This window comes from Pempheris klunzingeri, chromosome 13 (assembly GCF_042242105.1).
Source record: "Pempheris klunzingeri isolate RE-2024b chromosome 13, fPemKlu1.hap1, whole genome shotgun sequence".
NCBI lineage: Eukaryota > Metazoa > Chordata > Actinopteri > Acropomatiformes > Pempheridae > Pempheris > Pempheris klunzingeri.
Window position 1 is genome coordinate 6351278 of NC_092024.1, and position 20428 is coordinate 6371705.

Sequence of the window (20428 nt, forward strand, 5' to 3'; positions counted from 1 at the left end):
AATTTTGAGGAATCTTAATGCAACAGTAATGCAGATTCAGTAACATGACAGGGACCATTATGCTGCCCAATAAATACTTTTGTTTATATATCTATCTATCTATCTATCTATCTATCTATCTATCTATCTATCTATCTATCTATCTAAAACTTAACATAGCTGACATAAAAAGGAGTAATTGGTTTTCCTATTCTTGTTTTGGCCTTTTCCAAGATATGGAAAAATGTAGTCAGTTCACAGAAAGATTTTCATTGCCAATTTGTAATTGAAGTAACTGGAACACAATGACTACAACAGTACAACAAGTGGAATTTACACAGTAAACACCACAGTGCATTGGTTATTCAACAGAAAAAAAGCTATAATAGAAAGAAAAGCACAGTGATTGGTGTTTCATTTCATCCTAACGATGTTCTACACATGGTTTTAAATCCAGGGTATATTAACACAATCTTATACTGATGCAATTTCACCTCACTGAGTCAAAGGTTGTTGGGAGGTTGTCATGGGAACCTGGGTATTGATGGTGATTCGCTGCCTGGTTTGACATCGAATCATCCCTATGATGGCTCTTCTGAACCTGCAGGAAAAGATTATTCATGTCTTTTAATGTACCATCTACTCAGAACAAAATGTGTAGTATAGCATTAAGAATGCTTTATTTCTGTAATTATTATAATAATAACAACCCGTGGCGCTCAGAAGCATCTTTACGAAGTACATGTGCACTACTACTCATCAAAGCATAATGAAGAGAAAGACACTCACTTTTTGTTGGCAATAACATAAATGCAGGGGTTGTAAAAGGTGGAGGACTTAGCAAAGAGTGGAGCGATGATAGCCATAGGAGCAGGGATAGTTGTGGGGTCACCAAATGATGCCCAGAGACACACCATGGAGTAGGGAGACCAAGCCACCAAGAACATGATGATCATCACTATGGACATCTGTGGGACACAAACACAGCAACACAACTTACAGGCAGAATGTTGTTTCTAGTGTAGAAGAGATGCAGTTAGTCAGCTAGTTTCATTTATGGAGATAGACATTAAGACGCAAAAACACATTTTAAAACTGGCAAAAATCATTGGGAAAAGGCTCAGTCATTCCTCTACTTTAGTTTTCCTGGCCAAGCAGGCCCACATTAAGGTTTTGCCAACTGTTTCACAACTGGGGATCTGCAGACCCTAGTGGTCTGATGTCTAATGTGTGTCTAACATTCAGCCCTCAAGCCTGGCAGTGATTATGCAAGCTTGGTGCTGAGCCTAATACTGCACCAGCAGTGTAGCAAAATCAGCTTGTTAGTAGCAGCTGCAGTCCAGAATCTACACTGGATCTGTCGAGGAACAACACAATGCCACAAGTCCACATTTTTGCAGTGCTCACAACCCATTGCACTTTATAGGAAAGGGAAGAGCAGACTCTATCTGCTCAGGAGGCTCAGGTCTTTTGGAGTGCAGGGGGCTCTGCTTAAGACCTTCTATGACTCTGTTGTGGCATCAGCCACCTTAAATGGAGTGGTCTGCTGGGGGGGCAGCATCGCAGCTGTGGACAGGAAGAGACTGGACAAGTTCATCAGCTCTGTCCTGGGTTTCCCCCTCAACCCAGTGGAGGTGGTGGGAGAGAGGAGCTTTGCCATCATCCATGAGACAGAACCAATTCCCCCCCCCCATGAAGGACACACTGACAGCACTGGAGGGCTCCTTCAGCGACAGACTCCTCCACTGCTCCCAGTAGACCTCACTGCTCCAGTAGACCACACTGCTCCCAGCAGACCTCACTGCTCCCAGTAGACCATACTGCTCCAGTAGACCTCACTGCTCCCAGCAGACCTCACTGCTCCAGTAGACCTCACTGCTCCCAGTAGACCACACTGCTCCAGTAGACCTCACTGCACCCAGTAGACCTCACTGCTCCAGTAGACCTCACTGCTCCCAGCAGACCTCACTGCTCCCACTAGATCTCACTGCTCCAGTAGACCTCACTGCACCCAGTAGACCTCACTGCTCCAGTAGACCTCACTGCTCCCAGTAGACCTCACTGCTCCAGTAGACCTCACTGCTCCCAGCAGACCTCACTGCTCCCACTAGATCTCACTGCTCCAGTAGACCTCACTGCACCCAGTAGACCTCACTGCTCCAGTAGACCTCACTGCTCCCAGTAGACCTCACTGCTCCCAGTAGACCTCACTGCTCCCAGCAGACCTCACTGCTCCAGTAGACCTCACTGCTCCAGTAGACCTTGCTGCTTCAAGTAGACCTCACTGCTCCCAGTAGACCTCACTGCTCCCAGTAGACCACACTGCTCCCAGTAGACCTCACATGCACCTACACTGACAATATGAGTGTATATGTATGTGTGTATTGTGCTGTGTGTATGACTGTGGATATGTTGTGGAGGTGTGCTGTGTCTGTACGTATTCTTGTGAGGCTGTGGAGAAACTGTGGAAACAGATTTCCTGTCAAGGACAATAAAGAATTCATCTATCTTCAAGCAATGCATGCAGAGAAATGACTGATTAATTGACTGATAGCCAACTGAGATGATGCACAACTTTGTCTAATCACTGAGATGATGAAAGCTGTGTGCCAGTGTAAGTGACACGCTAAGACAAAGAAGAAAGCCTGGATATGACTCCAGTGCGGCTCAGTTTTCACCTTGGTGACATCCATCTGATCTGACCAGTCGATGTTGATGCTGTCCAGGCAGTTGCTGGCTTTGTATCTCTTCACAGTGGCTGACACGTTGTAGTAGCAGTAAAACATGACGGACAAAGGCATCACAAAGTTCACTGCAATTACTGCCATAGTGTACGAGATGAAGGAGCTGTGGAGGAAAAGCTCAGTTAGTCCAATAAATCCAGCACAATAATATGCTGGATTCTGGAGGCTAGTGTGTGTTATTAAAAGAACAAAGTTTCTAATCCTAATAATTTAAATTCCATTCATTTTTTTACTTATTGCATTGAAAAGAGTTACATACAGTATTACCAAAGCAGTTGTTGGTTTTCAATGTAATAAATGAGAATGTGAGAAGAAGTGAACCAAAACACAGCAGTACAGCACACTATGTACAGCACACTATACAATCGACTACACTGTGCAACATTACATACATTACTACACCAGAGAGTATTCATATTTTATAAAGAATCATTGACAAATATTATAATTCTAAATCAAATAACTACACTGTAGTTCTAATCAAGTATCATTAAAATGCCTTCACTAACTTTTTTATCCTTTTAGTGACAACAATGAGGCACTATTGTGATATACTGTTGAATTATGAACGTTATTTATAATGTTATTATGAATGTACAATACCTTAAATCCTTCAGTTCCACTCTTTCATTCTCACTCATTGTGAGCAATTTTCTATTTTTAGAACGAGAGTTTTTTGTGACAGTCAAGAATGCTATAACATCTGCAGTCTATTGATAACTCACGCATCATTCTGTCTCCAATTGATAGTGCACGTAGCTCCAGTGGGGTCAGGGGCATAAGCAGCCCAGCCCACTATGGGCATTGAGGACCAGAACACAGCATTGAGCCATGCTGCCAGAATAAGAAGGTTGTATGATCGCACCGTCATTTTCTGCCCTGGAGAGAGAAAAGACGTGTGCATTCACAGTGAAGGTCATGAAAGTCAGTAGACTGTTAATCCAGGGTGGAGATGCTAGTTTCAGTCAAATGTATTCTCATTAGGTGCGTTACATATTCTAATTAGTTTCCCAACACATGCAACACACGTAGCAGGTTTGTATATCTATTGCAACTGCAAAAAAGTACGTATATGTTAGACTAAACTAAATATGTTGATAGCAGGCAAGTAAAAAAGATTTGGCTGAAAGGCCAGGAGTCATCAGTAACCCTGGGGATGAACTTATTCATTTACTAGATACATCTGTGTAAAACTAATACAGTCTATGACATTATAGTGGCAGGTGTATCTATTCTTTTGTCGACCACACTCTGCCACTAGCGGTAAAACATCTGCCTAATGTAAAGTGATGCAGTTCAACGGAAGCATGAACTGCAGCCACTAAAATGCCCACAAAGTTAAATCAACACCACTCGAAGCAGTTTCAACAAAAAGTGAACACTTTAACCATCATGAAACGAGGATGTGCTGCAGGACTGTGGTATTAGACTGCACTAGTTTTAGCTAGGTGAGCTGAATAAATGAATATCTGAGTGTATACTGTAGTTCAACATGCCTATATAGAGAGCAGTACATTTATACCTATGTCTGGTCTGCAGATGGTGAGGTAGCGATCAATGGCCACCACAGTCAGCAGGCCGATACTGGCCATGCCAAAGAAGATGTTGAGAGCTGCATAAATCTGGAGGAAAGAACAAACACATATTGACCCCTTTTTTTAACAGAGTTCACGATAATGGCCATTTAATGTAATGATAACAGGATTAAAGGTGCCTAGTATCTTTAGTGTCTTTAAAAGCATTTTTTTTCACTGCATAATAATCCATAATTTCAATGTGTCAAAAATCAGTTGAACATAGTGTTTGCTGCTGTTTGGCTATTGTATTGTAGTCGAAGTGTCCCTGACACTGAAGACACTGAACCCCGAGTTGCTCCTGAAGCAGCTTCAGTGTGTGAATGTGTGTGAAAGAACAGTCTCCTCCAATTTAGATTCCCCCTGAATGAATGCTGTGAATGAGAATGCAACGTAATACACAAATACAGACCATTTACCAGTAGGTACACTACATTCATGGTTGGTACAGGGTTGGATCTGTTTTTATTTTTTGAACATGTTCTAACCATCTTAACACGTTTGCTTGAAAAATAACTGATGGACAATTTCATTCTAATCATTTTAGCTCTTATTTCAACCATAGTAAAACAAACACATTTGTAGAGATTTGCAAGTTTGTATGGCACCACACAAGGGTACCAAAGTGCTAAACATTAGCAACAATAAGTGCAGCGTAGTGTGTTTACTGTAATGGAAGGCTACCTATGCTAACATTTTTCATAAATCACTCATGTAGATTAATATCACATAGTTCAATATCACTGTGCAACAACAAGGACTGGGGAAAAAAACATAATCTGCCATAGGAATCCAAATATGCTGCCTGCTGCAGTGCAGCAGCTGAAGTGCGTCAGCCTTCTCACAGGTTTAGTCTCATGGCCAGCTAAGAGTAAGTCTCATTAGTGAGTGGAACATTTTTAAAGGTTTTACAAAAAATTATGACACAGAGAACTGCAAGGTTGGTATTACTTCTGTCTGGATCTTAGTAACACGCACGGTTGTGTTTATTCTTATATTCTTGTATCTATATAATCGTAATCTATTTACACGCTTTGGTGGAATATGTGGATTATATGAATACATTCTTTCCAGAAAATACAGATTCAAGATACAAATTCATCCTTATAGGTTTTCACGTTACTGTGGTTGTGTGTCAAGCCTGTAAAGAAGCTACACACACACATGCACACACAGAACCTATAGACATGCAGTAGTGGACAGGTGATTTGACAACCATTTGCTGTGCTGCTGAAGCGCTTCACATTTGATAGGTCCACAGAACCTGCTTACACAAATGAATCAGGCTGCAATCATGGGAAGAATGCAGTGCAAGTGCATGATGGGACCTTTTAGGATGGGTCCTTGACAGCTGAAAAATATGGTGCCTTCCTGTAATTTTTCAAGAGTACTTCATTCATTATTATGTAGCGTGCTTCGTGTCATTGTCACGGTCATGTTATGCCATCACACATTCCACCCACCTGACAACCAGTGTAGCCGAATTTCCAGCTGCCGTGGATGTCTGAGGCAGCTGACATGGGGTAGCCGATACCAGCCACTCCGATGTCAGTAAAAGCGAGGTTGATTATAATGAAGTTGGTGGCAGTGCGGAGCTCCTTAAACTTCGCAAACATTAGCAGCACCACGATGTTGCTTGCTAAACTTATAACACCTGAGAAGAGAAAGGAAGATATAAAGTCCAGTGACACAGCATAGGGGGGGAATCCCCCCCCCCGTGACTGTAGTCACAGTGATTGATGGGTAAGAAAAAACACAAGACTTTTAAGCTGCATTTCCTCAGAGTTAATAACTCCCACACCCACAGTCAGTCTCCTGATACAACAACACACTTCTTCTAATAGAGCTAGTGGGTTTTAGAGTCTTTGCTTAGGCTGGTAAACAGAAGCATGCTGTATATTAAACAATAATTACTGAAACATAATGCCTCTGGCCATGGCTGTTGTGGAGGTATAGAGATTGAATTGATGACGTGCTGCCAGTAGCTGACCATGTACGGCCCACAGGCAGACATTATAACCTGTCAAACGTGGCACAAATAGCATTATTATTTGTTGCATTGCGTTTTAATAATTGCTGGGGCAGAGGCACCGTTAATGTTATTAGTTTCACCTTCTTTTCCTCCTTCGACAATTCAAATGTCTGCTGAGAATCTGAGAATCTGATTTATTTTGGGAGTTGCACAGCAGCAGCACAGAGGAAAACATCAAACTGAAACCCATGGTTAACATCTTTTCTACTGTTATTTTACCTTTTTAAAAAAGCTGTGATAAGACAAATGCAAAATGAGGGATCTTGGAACTATTTTAAACATACTGACTATCATCAGATGTTACAGAGTAACAGGAGTTTAACAAAAACACGTTCCAGTCAGTCTCAGTAAACATCAGACATAATACAGCCGACTGGCTAAGCCCAACTATTTGATACAGTTTTTTTTTTTAATGCTGTGAGCACCAGAAAACAAATTCCAGTCACCTGTTTTGACAGACATGTCACTTGTATAAAACTGTTGAAGGGTAGATAGTAATAAGTAATGAAAGTTGTAATTTAGGTGGACCAACCCTTTAATATTCGCTGGATACAAAACTTTGTCAGCATAATCAACTGATGCCGTACTTGACAACTACAGTGTAACTGGACTTATACTGTATACAAGTAAACAGCACTGATCCAGCCTTTTCTCCTAAACATCATTGACTAAACATAAACAGCAAATACTTTTGAAAGAAGCATATTATCAAATAATATCATATAACAAATCTATAAATGTTTTTTGTCATTTGTTTTCCCACAATTCATGTCATTATTTATGATTGATGTTCGCAGTTTGTTAGGCAGCCAATAGTGTGCTCTAAGCACACTACTTATAGTTTAAAACGTGTTCAGTGTATGTTTAAACAGTGACTGAATGTAGGCTCTTTTTAAATGCCACTGGCTCCTGAGTTAGATTGTTGGACTACACAGGCTTCTACAGAAGAACATTAAGCAGGAAAATCAAATCACACTGCAACACAATAGTCCCACACAGTGATCCACTCTTTGTTACCTGCGGTAATAAGATATCCAGCCACTATATTGTGCTCCAGTTGGGTGAAGGCACTTTTTCCCCCATAAGGTGCAACATCATCTGAAATATTGACTCCAGAGTCAATCCCCATTTCCTCAGATGTTAGAAGAGACCAAAAAAAAAAGACACTTGATTGCAGTAGACAGTCTTCCCACGTACAGATGGGGAAGGAGAACCAGAGAGGTAATAAAGACAATAACTCTAAACAAAAGAGTTGTAGAGAGTCAGCATGGCAAAATGCTTCGCCGAACTACGCTCTGTAGGGTATTGTTGTAGGGAAGTGGGGGGTGGACGTGGGGGGATGGGGTGAGGCGGATTACTACATACCACTGCTGCCCTGTCCCCAGTTGCAGGAGGCACCCTGTAAGTAAGATGGGCAGCAGGGCTGCACAAGAGGGGATTACCACTCACGTGGAGTTGCTTGCAGGTTGGGCTCTGGCCAACAAGCAAAACATTACAAAAGTGAAGTTGAGCTGATGCCTGAACTTCACCAGCAAGCCGTGACGGGCGCTGTCACAAATACACCACCACAAATGAGATCCATTCCTCTTCTGTGGCGGTAAACTGTCAAGCAATATTTCATCTGTAGAGAACAATTTGCCCCTGTGTGCTTTACAATAACATATGACACCCTCGAAAGACCTCCTCGTGACTGTCAAAGCACCACCAGACCTCCCCCATCTCTCCAGCAGACACAGTGTCCCAAACTCAACTGGGAAACATGGAGGGCTGGATAGAGTCCCATGGGCCTATTCGATCTTTGCCCCAGGAGTAACCAGGTTTGAGGTGGAGCTAGTCAACTACCTTAGGGACTGGACCCCACCCAGTGGTCACAAGAACTTTGTGAGAAGATTACTGTACTTTTCCTTCTTACATTTTCATTGTTTTTTTTGTGAAATAATGGATTCTTTGATCTTGTTGGGCCTCAAAGAGTTATTTAAATGAACGCTTTAAATGAAACCTATTCAGTCATGGCCATCAGTTCTTGGTGACATAATTCTATTATGATACAATTGCTGCGGTGGAGTGTGGGAGGGAGGCGGATTGGGGGGGGGTGAGAATTATAATTCATGAATGTCCCTCGAAGTGAACTGTCCCTCAATTCTCTCCTTGTGTGCTGCCTTTGCTGTCTTTTGAGGTTATGTACTGCACAGCTCCCTATTCCCAGATCTGTGGGTAGCATGGGTGTTGAAGAGCACAGTTGATATGTATTCCTCTAGGTTCTCCAGTCAGTGCGCTGGAAGCAGTCCTGCAGCTGTAAGGATGCTCCCTCTGGCCAGGTTTTAATTGTATAATTATGTGTTGGTGTTTCTCAATCATGGAGCAGTAAGCTGGGGTTAAAAACAGTGACAGTCTGAGGTGCAGCAGGGGAGGGGCTCTGCATGCCTTTGGGATGTAGAAATAAACACAATCCAGTGCTGTTCAAACCCTGGAAGCTCAGTCCTCAGATTGACACCATTATAGTCAGCAGCCACTATGAAAGCCGCCTGGATATAAGATCATAAACACCGTTACTGCGTCATAATGCCAGTGTGAAGTACGTTCAATTTCTCAGAGACTTCCATACAGTCAGATTTCTTGCGTCAGTTTGTAGCTTCTGTTGATAATGACTCGTTGTGTGTCCAGCAGCAGAGGCTTTGCATGAACATTTTCATGAACTGTGAGTTGTGATGCTGAAAAGTCTCCATTATCACTCTACAGTTTTTTACCACATGCTGAGCTGACCCACAACACCTGAAACAAATGTCATTTCCCCTTCATGAATGACTTCTGCTCTACAATTTCGTTTAACTCTGAAAGCTTCTTCGTTTTTCCAGGGGATGGGGCATTTGATTTACGACCCAGTCTAGGGGAGCTGGGACACAACATAAAAGAGTAAGAAAAAACAAACTTTGTCTCCAAATCAAATTTACCAATTTATTTGTAACAACAGAAAGAGGCCTGACGTGCAGGTAAAAAGATCCAAGAACAAAACCAAAATAGTGCAATATATGTACAGTCAAACAAATGAACAATCAAAACCACCACCCAAACTACAAACCTAATCAGAGCACCACTAGCAATCTACTACAAAACCGATCTGAGGACAAAGTTCACAATAAAGTTTACAATCTAGCTGCTGTTAAGCCGAGGTTCCCCCTGGTGACTGGAACTCCCTGGATTTAAATCCTTGGATGCTGCTGGAGGAACCAATCACACCTGTTCGCTGGTCGGAGGTGGGCAGGACCAACACAGCTGCTAAAAAAAAAGAAAACACTCACTCCGACACAACACAAGAACCAAACCAAAAGGACAACACAGGACCACACAGAAAACAAGAACACATAACAGAACAAAAACGTCCAGGGCCGTAACAGAAGGCATTATCAGAGTTACACTGGATGGTTAAATCTCAATCAATCAATCTTCATTTCATAGCACCTCAAAATGAAGGACCTGGCAGCTTTCTGTCGGGGTCTGTGTTGGGTGTTGGTGGGACAGAGACAGAGGGTGGTGGGTGGGAGGACAAACAACAAGCACAATAATAATAGGAACTACGTTACTGATAATAGGAATATAACTCATAATGAGCAATGTGGCAACAATGAACAGCCTGATAATAAGAAATATATGAATAATAATAACATGACGAATAGTAAAAAGTGAAAAGTGGTGGTGGCAGATGATCCATGGAAACCAGAGAACCACAGCCAGCCGGAACGGCAGCCACAATCCACAGGAACCTGAGAGATGAGAGTCTAGAGAATCTGCCCCCTGGACCCAGACTGGAAGAAGAATGAAGACACATGTGGAACATCTGTTCTGTGTACTTTTACAGACGCTCTGTTGGCGCTTTTCATGCCCTTGTGTTTTTGATCTGTGGTTGCTGGGAGGTGTAAAGGCAGAAGAGAACAAAATCACGACAGCACATGCAGATGCTGCGGCAGGTAGCACCTCCAACATTCGCTGCATTTTTGTTTTCATTCATTCCTTTTTTTGACTTGATAGCTTCCACATACAGTATGTTACCTTCGACAGAAATACACTCATCTGCACTGAAAACGAAGTGCCACATTGGACTCAGAGCAGACAACCTAAACATGATTATTGCCCAGCGTGATTATTATGTGAGCAGCCAGCCAGACTAACTGGACAGAGCGCTGCCACGGGTGGTGCGACCGCCCCCGGAGGAGAGGGAAGAGAGGCTGCTCCTGGTTAATGTCCAGTCGCTGGAAACTTGAATGAACAAAATGGGACTCAGGCTGGCCCAGGAATGGTTATGTCTGCGTCTTTAAAGACCGGCTCCATCCACAAGGTCAAGCTACTGCGCTTGATGGGGATAAATCTGAAATGATGAATGAAGTCTTGTTGATATTAATCTTCTCTTTAAAACTTCTTTCTATCTCTATCTCTTTCTCTCTGAATCGTACTTCTGGTGCTCACGTATGGATAATATATATAAATATATAAAGAGGGTTATTCAACTAAAATTCCAAAAGGTCCAGTCAGAGAAGATTTATTAAAGCAAAGGTCCAGGACATCATACTGTCTAACTTGAGTTAGTGTGATATATGGTGATGTAGCCTAGTAGTTATAGTATCAACGTCAGCATGTGATCAATAACTGACTGTCAAATCAAATAGATTCAGTATGATTCAAAAACATTTTGACAACATTTATTGTCACTTAACATTTAAGTGAACAGACACATAATACTGTAGAGAGGTAGAACGTTCTTGTCTCATTAAATCAAAGGGCTGCATTTAGAAAAAAGAGAAATAAATAAGATCGTTTTTGAATAATAAATAAAATAATAATATGCATCTTAAAATAAAGTTCAGAACTTGAGAAAAACAAAGTTTAGCAGCAGCTTGTCGTCTGTCCCTCGCCTCTGAACTTCTGTCTGAATGCAGAGCTGAAATGGTTAGCAAATGCAGAAACTTCTTTGGCTGAGTAGCGTCACGTGGGATGGCTCAACTCGAATGCAATTGGTCTGTGCAATGCCGTAAACACTAGAAAAGCTGCGCCGGTTAAAATAGAAGCGTCTCGTCCAAATTAAAATCTCCTTATAATTTATTGATAATAGGTCCGGGTCCGTGTAGAAAGGCGTCTGTGCCCGGACCCGGACCGCGGCCCGCCAGTTAGTGACCTATGGCCTAGAAAGAAGGATCTAGAACAAATGCGCAGTGATGGACTCGCTCCAGAGGGACGGAAACATCCGGGACAGCAGGTGGCACGATGCGACTCGTGCGGTAGTTATCTCCGGTAAGGAGAGGAAAGGAAACGACCTTTGCATTGATCCACTTCCTCTTCACACCGAACCAGATTCTACAGTCGACAAGGTCTGTCTTTACCCTAGCAGATAGTCATGTCGGGGCTTCTGAGGACTGTCGCTAGCCGTGCTGCTCCCGCCATTCGGGGATTCACCGTCATCCCGAAGGCTAACATCGCCTCTAGAGCACCCAAAGGAAAGCTGGGCGCACTCGTAAGTCTGTTGTTGTCCTCTAACCCAGCTTGGGCCCATGCTAACTGGATGGCTAAGCTAGCAGCTAGTGGCTGTCATTGGCCGACGAGGTCAAAGTGAGCGGGGAGTGTTTGCATGTGTTCAGTTCTACAGAGCAACAGATTTCATTAACCTCAGTAATCCACCTGAATGCCTGCACACTCCTAAAGCACCGTTAGTCACCGCTCACCACTTTAACATGAGCAGTTCCTCTCCGAGCTAACGGAAGCTAGGCTAGCTCTTCTCCTTCTGTCCTCACTGACATTAAACCGTGTTATCAAACTTTCGGTGTAATGGCGCCATTTTCAGGGACAGTTGGGACAGTTGGACGTACATGAGAGGTAAAGCCAGACATTTCAACACAAGAGCTGGAGAACTTTACTTCGTGGCCACTCTCGTTAGAATAGAAGTGTTAGCAGCTAATGGCGACAGTGATCACATCAACATCAGCACTTGTTCCTGACGGACACAGTGGGATGTTCAGTGTGTCAGTCTTATATGAATATCAGTTTAGTTACATCACCCATGTGTATGTCCAAAGACAGCCACTGACCCCCACCCCCACACACATATAACTGAACAGTGGTGGTGACGCCCCTCTCAAATGACCTTTGGCCCCACGGTTTGCTGAGAGCTCCTCAGTGAGCTGATGGGAGGTTGCCACTGGCAACGCTTGTTGTTTTGACTGAGGAAGTGATGTCAAGTGATGTTTCACACTCACACAAGTACTGGCACTGTATGACAGTAAGAGGCAGGGCTGCTGTATTAGCAGGCAGCAGAGAAAGGATCGGCTAATGTTCTTCAGGAGGTTGAGAATTTCATTCAGAAAGGATGACCTGTGAGAGGATGGGTCCTAACGCTTCTTCAGAAACTAATTACTCAGATATTAGAGCTGTAAGGACTGATTTTCATTATAGATTCATCCGTTTGTCTTTTAGTCAGTAAAATGGAGACAATGGGGAAAAATATCAGTCTCACTTTCCCAGAGTTCAAACTTGACGTCCTCATGTGTCTAGTTTTGTTGGACCAGCAGTCCAAAACCCAAAGATTCACTTTTAGGTTATAAATCCTCATACCTGAGGAACTGCAAATGGACATTGTTGGGACTTTTTGCTTGATCACTTTCGTCAATGTTAATTGATTAGCACCAGGCTTTATTAGTCTTAATCTTTATTAGTAACTAAATAGTTTATATTAGATTGATTCAACAGAGCACACAGTGAGTCAAGAATTTTATTTTCCCATATTCAAAGAGAGGCATTCAAATAGTTGGTAAAACCCTGTGTTCCCAGTCTGCTTATGGAAAAGCTACACATACAGCATGTCCAATAAAGTGAGCATGTGTCTAGATACAGATAAAACTCCACAAGTGTGGCTTCAAACACACTTTACACGGTGTGATTAATGTCTTGTTTTACGCAGTAGTGAAGATGCTGATTGGTTGTCAGCTGACTGAATCCTCTGTCTCCTGTCCAGGAAACAGCCATTGGACTCGGTGGGTTCTCCCTGGCCATCCTAGGACCATCCGGATGGGTCCTGGCACACTTGGAGGACTACAAGAAGAGAGAGTAGACATTTTAACAGTCTCATACCTGGTGTATCCTGTCTCCAGCAACAACCTGGGACCATCATCACTATGTTCCACTGCAGAGAAGGCTATGGAACAAGTTTTACCTTCACTCTTCTACCTCTCTACGATTCCACTCCACATCCTAGGCAGAAACCAACTGTTTTCAAAAACACTGACTCTGAAACATTGAATACCTTAAACTGTATTCCTAAATGAGTATGTTACAAGATTAAATTTTAAAACAACTGTCTTGCTTGTTATGTGTATATTGTGTCCTCTGGATAAGGTTTTTATTTGGAACATTACTGACTCTGTTAAACAGGATCCATTGGTTGTGCTCAAAATAACTTCAGCTAATAAGGAAGAACAAATACTAAGAATACAGAGCAAAGATGTTCTGAGAATGCTGAAGATTAACCACAACCTCTAGAAAGAAAAACACAAGTAGACTGATCTGCAGTGGTGAAAAAAGAAATTGTTCATGTTGCTTTGTAAAATCTTTATAAGCTATCAACTAAAGTAAATGTAGAGAAGTTGAAGTATAAAGTAACTTAACACACACCCTCCCAGGTGCATGCTGGTCCTATACCTGCCTACCCACAAAATCTGAGGTTCCCATAGTGCTGCCCAACTCTTACATGCCAAAACAAATTGTAGACTAAACACAAACACTAAGCCTAGTCTAAATCTAATTCAGAGTAATCAATAACTCAAAATGCACACTTAAAGAAACTAACAGACACTGATTATTGTCTGAGGGCAGACCTCCGCATGTGGCTGATACAAGCTCTAGGAATAATATGTAATAATATATAATATAATAAGGACTGAAGATCTTATGACAGGAGTTCTTGCTAATTTACCATTTGCATATTAATGGTCTCTCAGTAACGGAGGCACATCCAGACGATCATTAACCTGCTAGTATTTATTAGTCAACTCATGGTGTTTAAGTTAGCAGCCTGTTCGTCCATATTAATATGCACATTAGACTTGTTCCATCATTATCTGGGAAGAGCACCACTTTATGCAAAGGTACTGGGAACACCGTCACCTCCCCACCTCTGACCAAGATACAGTCCCCTGTAGCAGTATCAGCTGTAAAAGGCAGCACAGATGTTAAAATGAAAGAGTCGAAGGCACCAGAATCTCTCAAGACTAACTGGAACTCTTTTATCCCTTCCTATCAAGGATACAAACCCATCACTGACATATTTCCAGTAGCCTGGATCAATTGACTTCTCCAGACTCAGGACGGAGAGCAGATGCAAGATGCAGATGCAAAACAGCATCTTAGAAGCCCAAAACATTCCTCATGTACCAAAATGTGGCCAAGCATACCGGGAAGAACCTGGGCGGCTTAACTGACACCTCATCGCTCCTTCCATCTCTTAGTGGGCTTAACACAACACTATTAAAGAATCCTTAAATATTAATAATAATAATAATGGAAAGCAAGACATTTTATCATAGTTTGGTGATAGTGAATACAAATATGTGAAAGAAAATGTGTTCATGAAATCAAAAGGAATGAAATAGGTAACTAACATGTTAATATGCTGGACTCATCAAGAGCAATCATTATTATCATTAGTTAGTAGTAGCAAAGATACTGGAGAACTATGTGACTCAACCACTTCTGGAAACCGTGTTTGGCAGCAGTGGCATTTTTGGTCCAAACGGACTTCCGTACATTCCAGATCACTTGACCGGTAGTTGATCATGTGACAAAACAGACGTCTGGCAGCGCTTGACTTCTCTTCAGATAACCAGCGGAGTTTAGCAGGTAAAAACACGTCATTGTTGAATCATTTACTTCATGTTCACCTCCAGGTTAGCTGAGTGACGTTAGCTCACCTGTACATCCAGCTAAACTTGAACCAACCCGCTCCTGTTATAAAGTTGCCCCGCTGGCTAACGTTAGCCACCAAACTCCACTGGGAAATCTGACCATTTACCAGAGTCACGCGGACCATTTGCGTCTGCCTTCATAGTTTAATAGTGTTTGGGGATTTATTTTCTATAAAATCATTATACTGTAACAGCTTTGATACAGATATAGTTCTTAATATGTGCTCAGGCTGACGGTACAATGAGGCTGGTCATCCTGGACGACTATGACCTGGCCAGTGAGTGGGCAGCTAAATACATCCGCAACAGAATCATCCAGTTCCAGCCCTCCGCTGACAGATACTTCACCCTGGGCCTGCCCACAGGTCAGTCCCTGTCTCAGGAACACTGGTGTTCTGGTTCTGGTGAGGCCAGTGTGTGAACTATGTCTGTGACCTCATCGGTGTTTAATGCTGTCTAATGACGTCTCTCGTGTCTTTCAGGAAGCACTCCGTTCGGCTGTTACCAGAATTTAATTGAATATTACAGAAAAGGAGACATTTCATTCAAATATGTGAAAACCTTCAACATGGATGAATATGTAGGTGAGTTACAGGCTGAATGATTAGATTCATTCCATTCATCTTCAGAGTGAAGCATTATGGGTTAGTAAGCCATTTTGAAGTGTTTTATTATATTTAACACCTGACAGAAAGTAATCTGGCATTAAATCGGAGGTAGTCCATCACCCCCAGTCCTCTTGTGCTGTTATTGTCAGTCTTATTCTGGGCAGCACATCCCACTAATGCTTTAGATGACCTGTGTACTAACTGCATTCCGAACTGTTGCATGACCATACACCTAAGTTTGTTTCATTGTTTCCCAGAAAGTCTTGCAACCTTGTACATGAGAAGAGTGATAGAATGTTGAGGGCGAGCCCCCCGGGAGCACTTCTGGCACTGTGCAATGATCTAAGGCCCCCATACACTGTGAAAACAGGTTTATTTCACACAGAAATGGTCAAGGAATCACTGCGCACTGTCTCGCATGATATAAGTTTTGCCGCGTATTAGACAGTGTGACAAAAGTATAGAAATATGCAGATTCACATCATTAGTAATCCTCACGCTGCTTCATTTCAACAAGCAGTCAAAGTCAAATTTAGATGATGTCATCACTCAGGAATCATGTCATGTGACATTAGTAAACAGCAGCGGCTTCTTAGTAATGTGTGGAGAGATGAAAGAGTTTACTTCAGTTAGTTCTGGACATACTTTAATGTCCCGAGGGCTCCGCAGCAGTTTGCTTTGTTGTTCATGCATATCTCCATATATCTGTTGCCATGAATCCAGCAGGCAGCGTTCAGGTCAAAAAAAAAAAGGGTGTCCCTCTTTTTCTCCAGGCCTCCCTCGTGCTCATCCGGAGAGCTATCACTCCTACATGTGGAACAACTTCTTCAAGCACATTGACATCGATCCAGCCAACGCCCACGTCCTGGATGGAAATGCACAAGACCTGGAGGCAGAGTGCCAGGCCTACGAGCAGAAGATTGCAGAAGCCGGAGGAATCGAGTTGTTCGTAGGAGGTCAGGCACATTAATATTAATATTGATATCGTTTTGTGTCATGGGTCAAACGGCCAGTAGCAGATGTCAAGGGGTTCACTTCGTCTCTTGTGTGATATAAAGCTTCCTCCTTTTTCCAGTCTCCGTCAGGCTCCTCTCATTGTTTTGCTGCAGGTATCGGTCCTGACGGTCACATCGCGTTCAATGAGCCAGGCTCCAGCCTTGTTTCCAGGACCAGAGTGAAAACCCTGGCAAAGGACACGATTTTGGCCAATGCTCGTTTTTTTGGCAATGACCTCTCTAAGGTTCCCACCATGGCTCTGACTGTGGGTGTAGGGACTGTCACGGACGCCAAGGAGGTCAGACTGAAAGGCAGTTAATTTAGTCCTCCTAATGCTCCTACTGTCCTGGGTTCACAGCAAGTATAACACTGTTGTCGTCCTCTGCTCAGGTCATGATTCTGATCACAGGAGCACACAAAGCCTTTGCTTTGTATAAAGCCATAGAGGAGGGAGTGAACCACATGTGGACCGTGTCGGCCTTCCAGCAGCATCCCCGCACCATCTTTGTTTGCGATGAAGACGCCACCCTGGAGCTACGAGTCAAAACAGTCAAATACTTCAAAGGTACTCACTACACCGATGCCCTCCTTAAAACCTGAATCCACCTCGCTGCCTGCCACTGCCATGCAGCTAATGCTAGCTCGGGTAATAAGCCATGTCCTTCCCCCCCCATCCGAGGAGTTCACGACCGGAGGATTTATTTGAATTTGGATGAACTTGTGATGTAAACAACACAATGTTTTACTGGGGATGGCTTTCTGAGATGCTACAAGCTCGAGGATGGATTGGTACTGGCTGTTTGTGACTCGACTTCAGAGTTGGAAGCTTTAAGTTTTGTTCACGATGGCAACAGGCTAAGCAGGGCGCTCCAGAGCCCTTCTCCAGCCCCTCCTGGGAGACCCCAAGCCATTTCCATGCCAGATTTAATATATAACCCCGCTGGTGAGTTCTGGGTCCGCCCCGGGGTCTCTGTAGTTTATGTCTTTTGCTGTTTATTTGGAGGGTTATCCTGTTGACTTTGCTGTTAGCATTTTGCTTGGCTAATGTGGCTCGGCTTTGGAGAGCAGACAGTGCTCTGGATAGGGCAGCGCTGACATGGAGGTGGGTGGTCGGTGCCTGCTCAGTCCTGAGGGAGCCGACCGATCAGAGCAGACAAGGAGTGGCCATTAAAGAGCAGCATGTACAGTACGAGATGAATCATGCGTGTACTGAAAATGACAGCGTGTAAACCCCCAAAATACAAGCACGACGCTGAAAATGAGCAGAACGCGTCCTCTGTAAAGAAGGTAAGACTCTTTTTAGGATTATTGGATTAGACTGCATTACATAGACTGCAACCCCACTTTGACACCTTTCATTGTTCAGGTCTGTTTGGACTGGCATTAAAGCTGTCTGGTGCAGACCAAACAACCAGACCAGAACCTGGTGCAGTTGTCTGTCTGTGTGTGAAAGACAATCAGACCAAACCTCGTGGGGTGGTGATGACATGACTTCACAGATCACAGTGGACACATGCATTCTAATTTCTCATCATTCTCTAAAACTGATGTGTGTTGTGTGATCCAGTGCACTGCAGATGAGGAAAGGCAATTCTGAAGGGTCTGTTTTTTTATTTTACATTCTGTGCACTAACTAGAGTCCTAACTTAGAGCTGTTAGTCTGCCCATAGCAACATCTGCTTTCCTTTCATTGTAGGTTTAATGCATGTCCATAATAAACTGGTGGACCCATTGCTCAGCATAAAGGAGCAGTAACACCAAGGAAGAGAACCAGGAGAGCTGAAGGTGTGAAGAACGGTCAGAGACCCCCGGATCCAACAGCCTCCTTACTCTGGTGTTCTGCCCCCCCCGAGGAGCTGCTGAGCCAGCGTTTGAGTGACTGTCCTGTTCTGTGCGTACTGTTCATTCATGAACTGCCTTTGGATAACGTGAGCTTCAGATTGTTCCGATCATCAACGAGAGGGACATGATCGAGGCGTTTCGCATTTTAGATGTAATCATGAAATGTCTGGACTCATCAGCGGCGGAGATCACCCCACGGAGTTTCTTTGTTTCCCATTTAAAAGGATAGTACCAGCACCAGGTCTAGGCTGGCCCTCTTTGTTTTTGTTCAGGGTGAGAACTTTGAGGGCTACATTTAAAGTCATGGCAGTAAACATTAAGCCTTAATTTTGATTGGTGTGTGAAATGAAGCCAGTCTGCCTCTGTTCTCTGTGAATGTAACAATACTGTATATACATTTGATAACTTTTCTTTATGTTAGCTTTGGTTGTTCATAAATCCACAGGGCGCAAACACCACATCTGTATTGCTGATAACTGTTAAAACCATTACATTTGGAACTTGCTAAACACAAATTAATGTAATCAAAAGAGACCCTTGGCAGTGGATACACATACACGTGAACTGTGTGTTGCCCAGCATATCCTCAGTGTACCAGTACCAAGTGCCAAGCATTCAAATACTCTCAAGTCAAGGGTCACTTATTAGTTTCGTACTGTGTCTTGAGGTTTTCATCAGTGGATGGAGTTTTCCCGCTCATTATCAGACAGTATGAAACTTCAGTCACATGATAACAGGGGGCTGTCTTTGTTCAGAGACGGTGGTGTCTGGTGTGACGTGAGTGTCCGCTGACACATGGTCGATGACCTTTGACCTCTTCGCTGTAGATTCTGTTTTGGTCTGTTCACACAGCTGATGTCTGAGTGTCTCAAGATGGTGAGATCTAGTTTTGGGTTCCAACATTCCTTCCTGCGTTTTCTCTTCTCCTGACGCCACTGTTTCTCAGCCTGTTACAGTTTTGACTCCCAGTCTGTGTTTTTGCACATATACCCTAGTTTGTAACTCCTTATTTTCTAATGACAATAAAACTTTGTTAAGAAGCCTTCACACTCGTCTTTAATGAAATATGTATTTAAAGGGGAGGTGGGGAACTTTTATCCTTCTATGCTGTGATGTAGTTTGTTGGTTCCCCACAGTGGGGCGGTCACTCACAAGATTTGAAGCCAGTGGCGAGACGTGTGGACTCCCATGACGTGCAGTGGTTTGAATGAAACAAAGGCATTATAATGGCACTGTTAGATAAGAGACTTACAGTGAAATAGAGGATAACACCAAATTCATAGGATAGATGAGTAACCTTAATATGTAAATGATGTGTGTCACTGTGCTAACCCGTGCCATATAAGACTAGGTAGCACACGGTCCCAGTGTAGCCCAGCCCTCAGTGGCACAGTTATGATAGCATAGTGAGCACATGTAGGTTCAGTATTCTAATCTGAGAACATCTAATTTTTTATCTAAAATGAAATCATTCTTATTGTGATACTGATCCTTAATTTGAACATAATCCAAAATCACTGTGAGTATTGTTAGTCTTTGGCTTTAGAAAGACTGCAGCTCCGACACACTGCTTCCTGCATGTCCACAGTTACGCTGCCTGGTTGAATCAGGGTCATGAGTTCAGTGTGGCTCACAGTAGCAGTCTAACAGTAAATAGTGCTGTGTTTGCATTTCAGCACCTGGAATTCATGCTGCTGATTAAATATGACGT

At 43.0% G+C, this 20428-nt stretch overlaps 2 protein-coding genes and 1 long non-coding RNA gene across 3 annotated transcripts; 2 read left to right on the forward strand and 1 right to left on the reverse strand.

The window, feature by feature from the left end:
- Positions 1 to 474: 474 nt before the first annotated feature.
- rrh (retinal pigment epithelium-derived rhodopsin homolog) lies at positions 475 to 7458 on the reverse strand. Its single transcript, XM_070842958.1, has 7 exons — positions 7347 to 7458; positions 5761 to 5951; positions 4246 to 4345; positions 3449 to 3602; positions 2658 to 2826; positions 769 to 947; positions 475 to 580 (listed from the first exon to the last, which is right to left on the reverse strand). The coding sequence occupies exons 1-7, from the start codon at positions 7456 to 7458 to the stop codon at positions 475 to 477; spliced, it is 1011 nt and encodes a 336-aa protein (XP_070699059.1).
- A 4228-nt stretch (positions 7459 to 11686) lies between these two features.
- LOC139212248 (uncharacterized) lies at positions 11687 to 13666 on the forward strand. The gene is made up of 2 exons (XR_011585304.1): positions 11687 to 11832; positions 13327 to 13666. It is a non-coding gene; the product is annotated as an uncharacterized lncRNA (long non-coding RNA).
- A 1485-nt stretch (positions 13667 to 15151) lies between these two features.
- LOC139211852 (glucosamine-6-phosphate isomerase 2) lies at positions 15152 to 19757 on the forward strand. The gene is made up of 7 exons (XM_070842267.1): positions 15152 to 15206; positions 15501 to 15636; positions 15754 to 15855; positions 16653 to 16835; positions 16989 to 17173; positions 17266 to 17440; positions 18572 to 19757. Exons 2-7 carry the CDS (start codon positions 15513 to 15515, stop codon positions 18628 to 18630), a joined length of 828 nt encoding a protein of 275 aa, XP_070698368.1. The 5' UTR covers positions 15152 to 15206; positions 15501 to 15512; the 3' UTR covers positions 18631 to 19757.
- Positions 19758 to 20428: the final 671 nt, after the last annotated feature.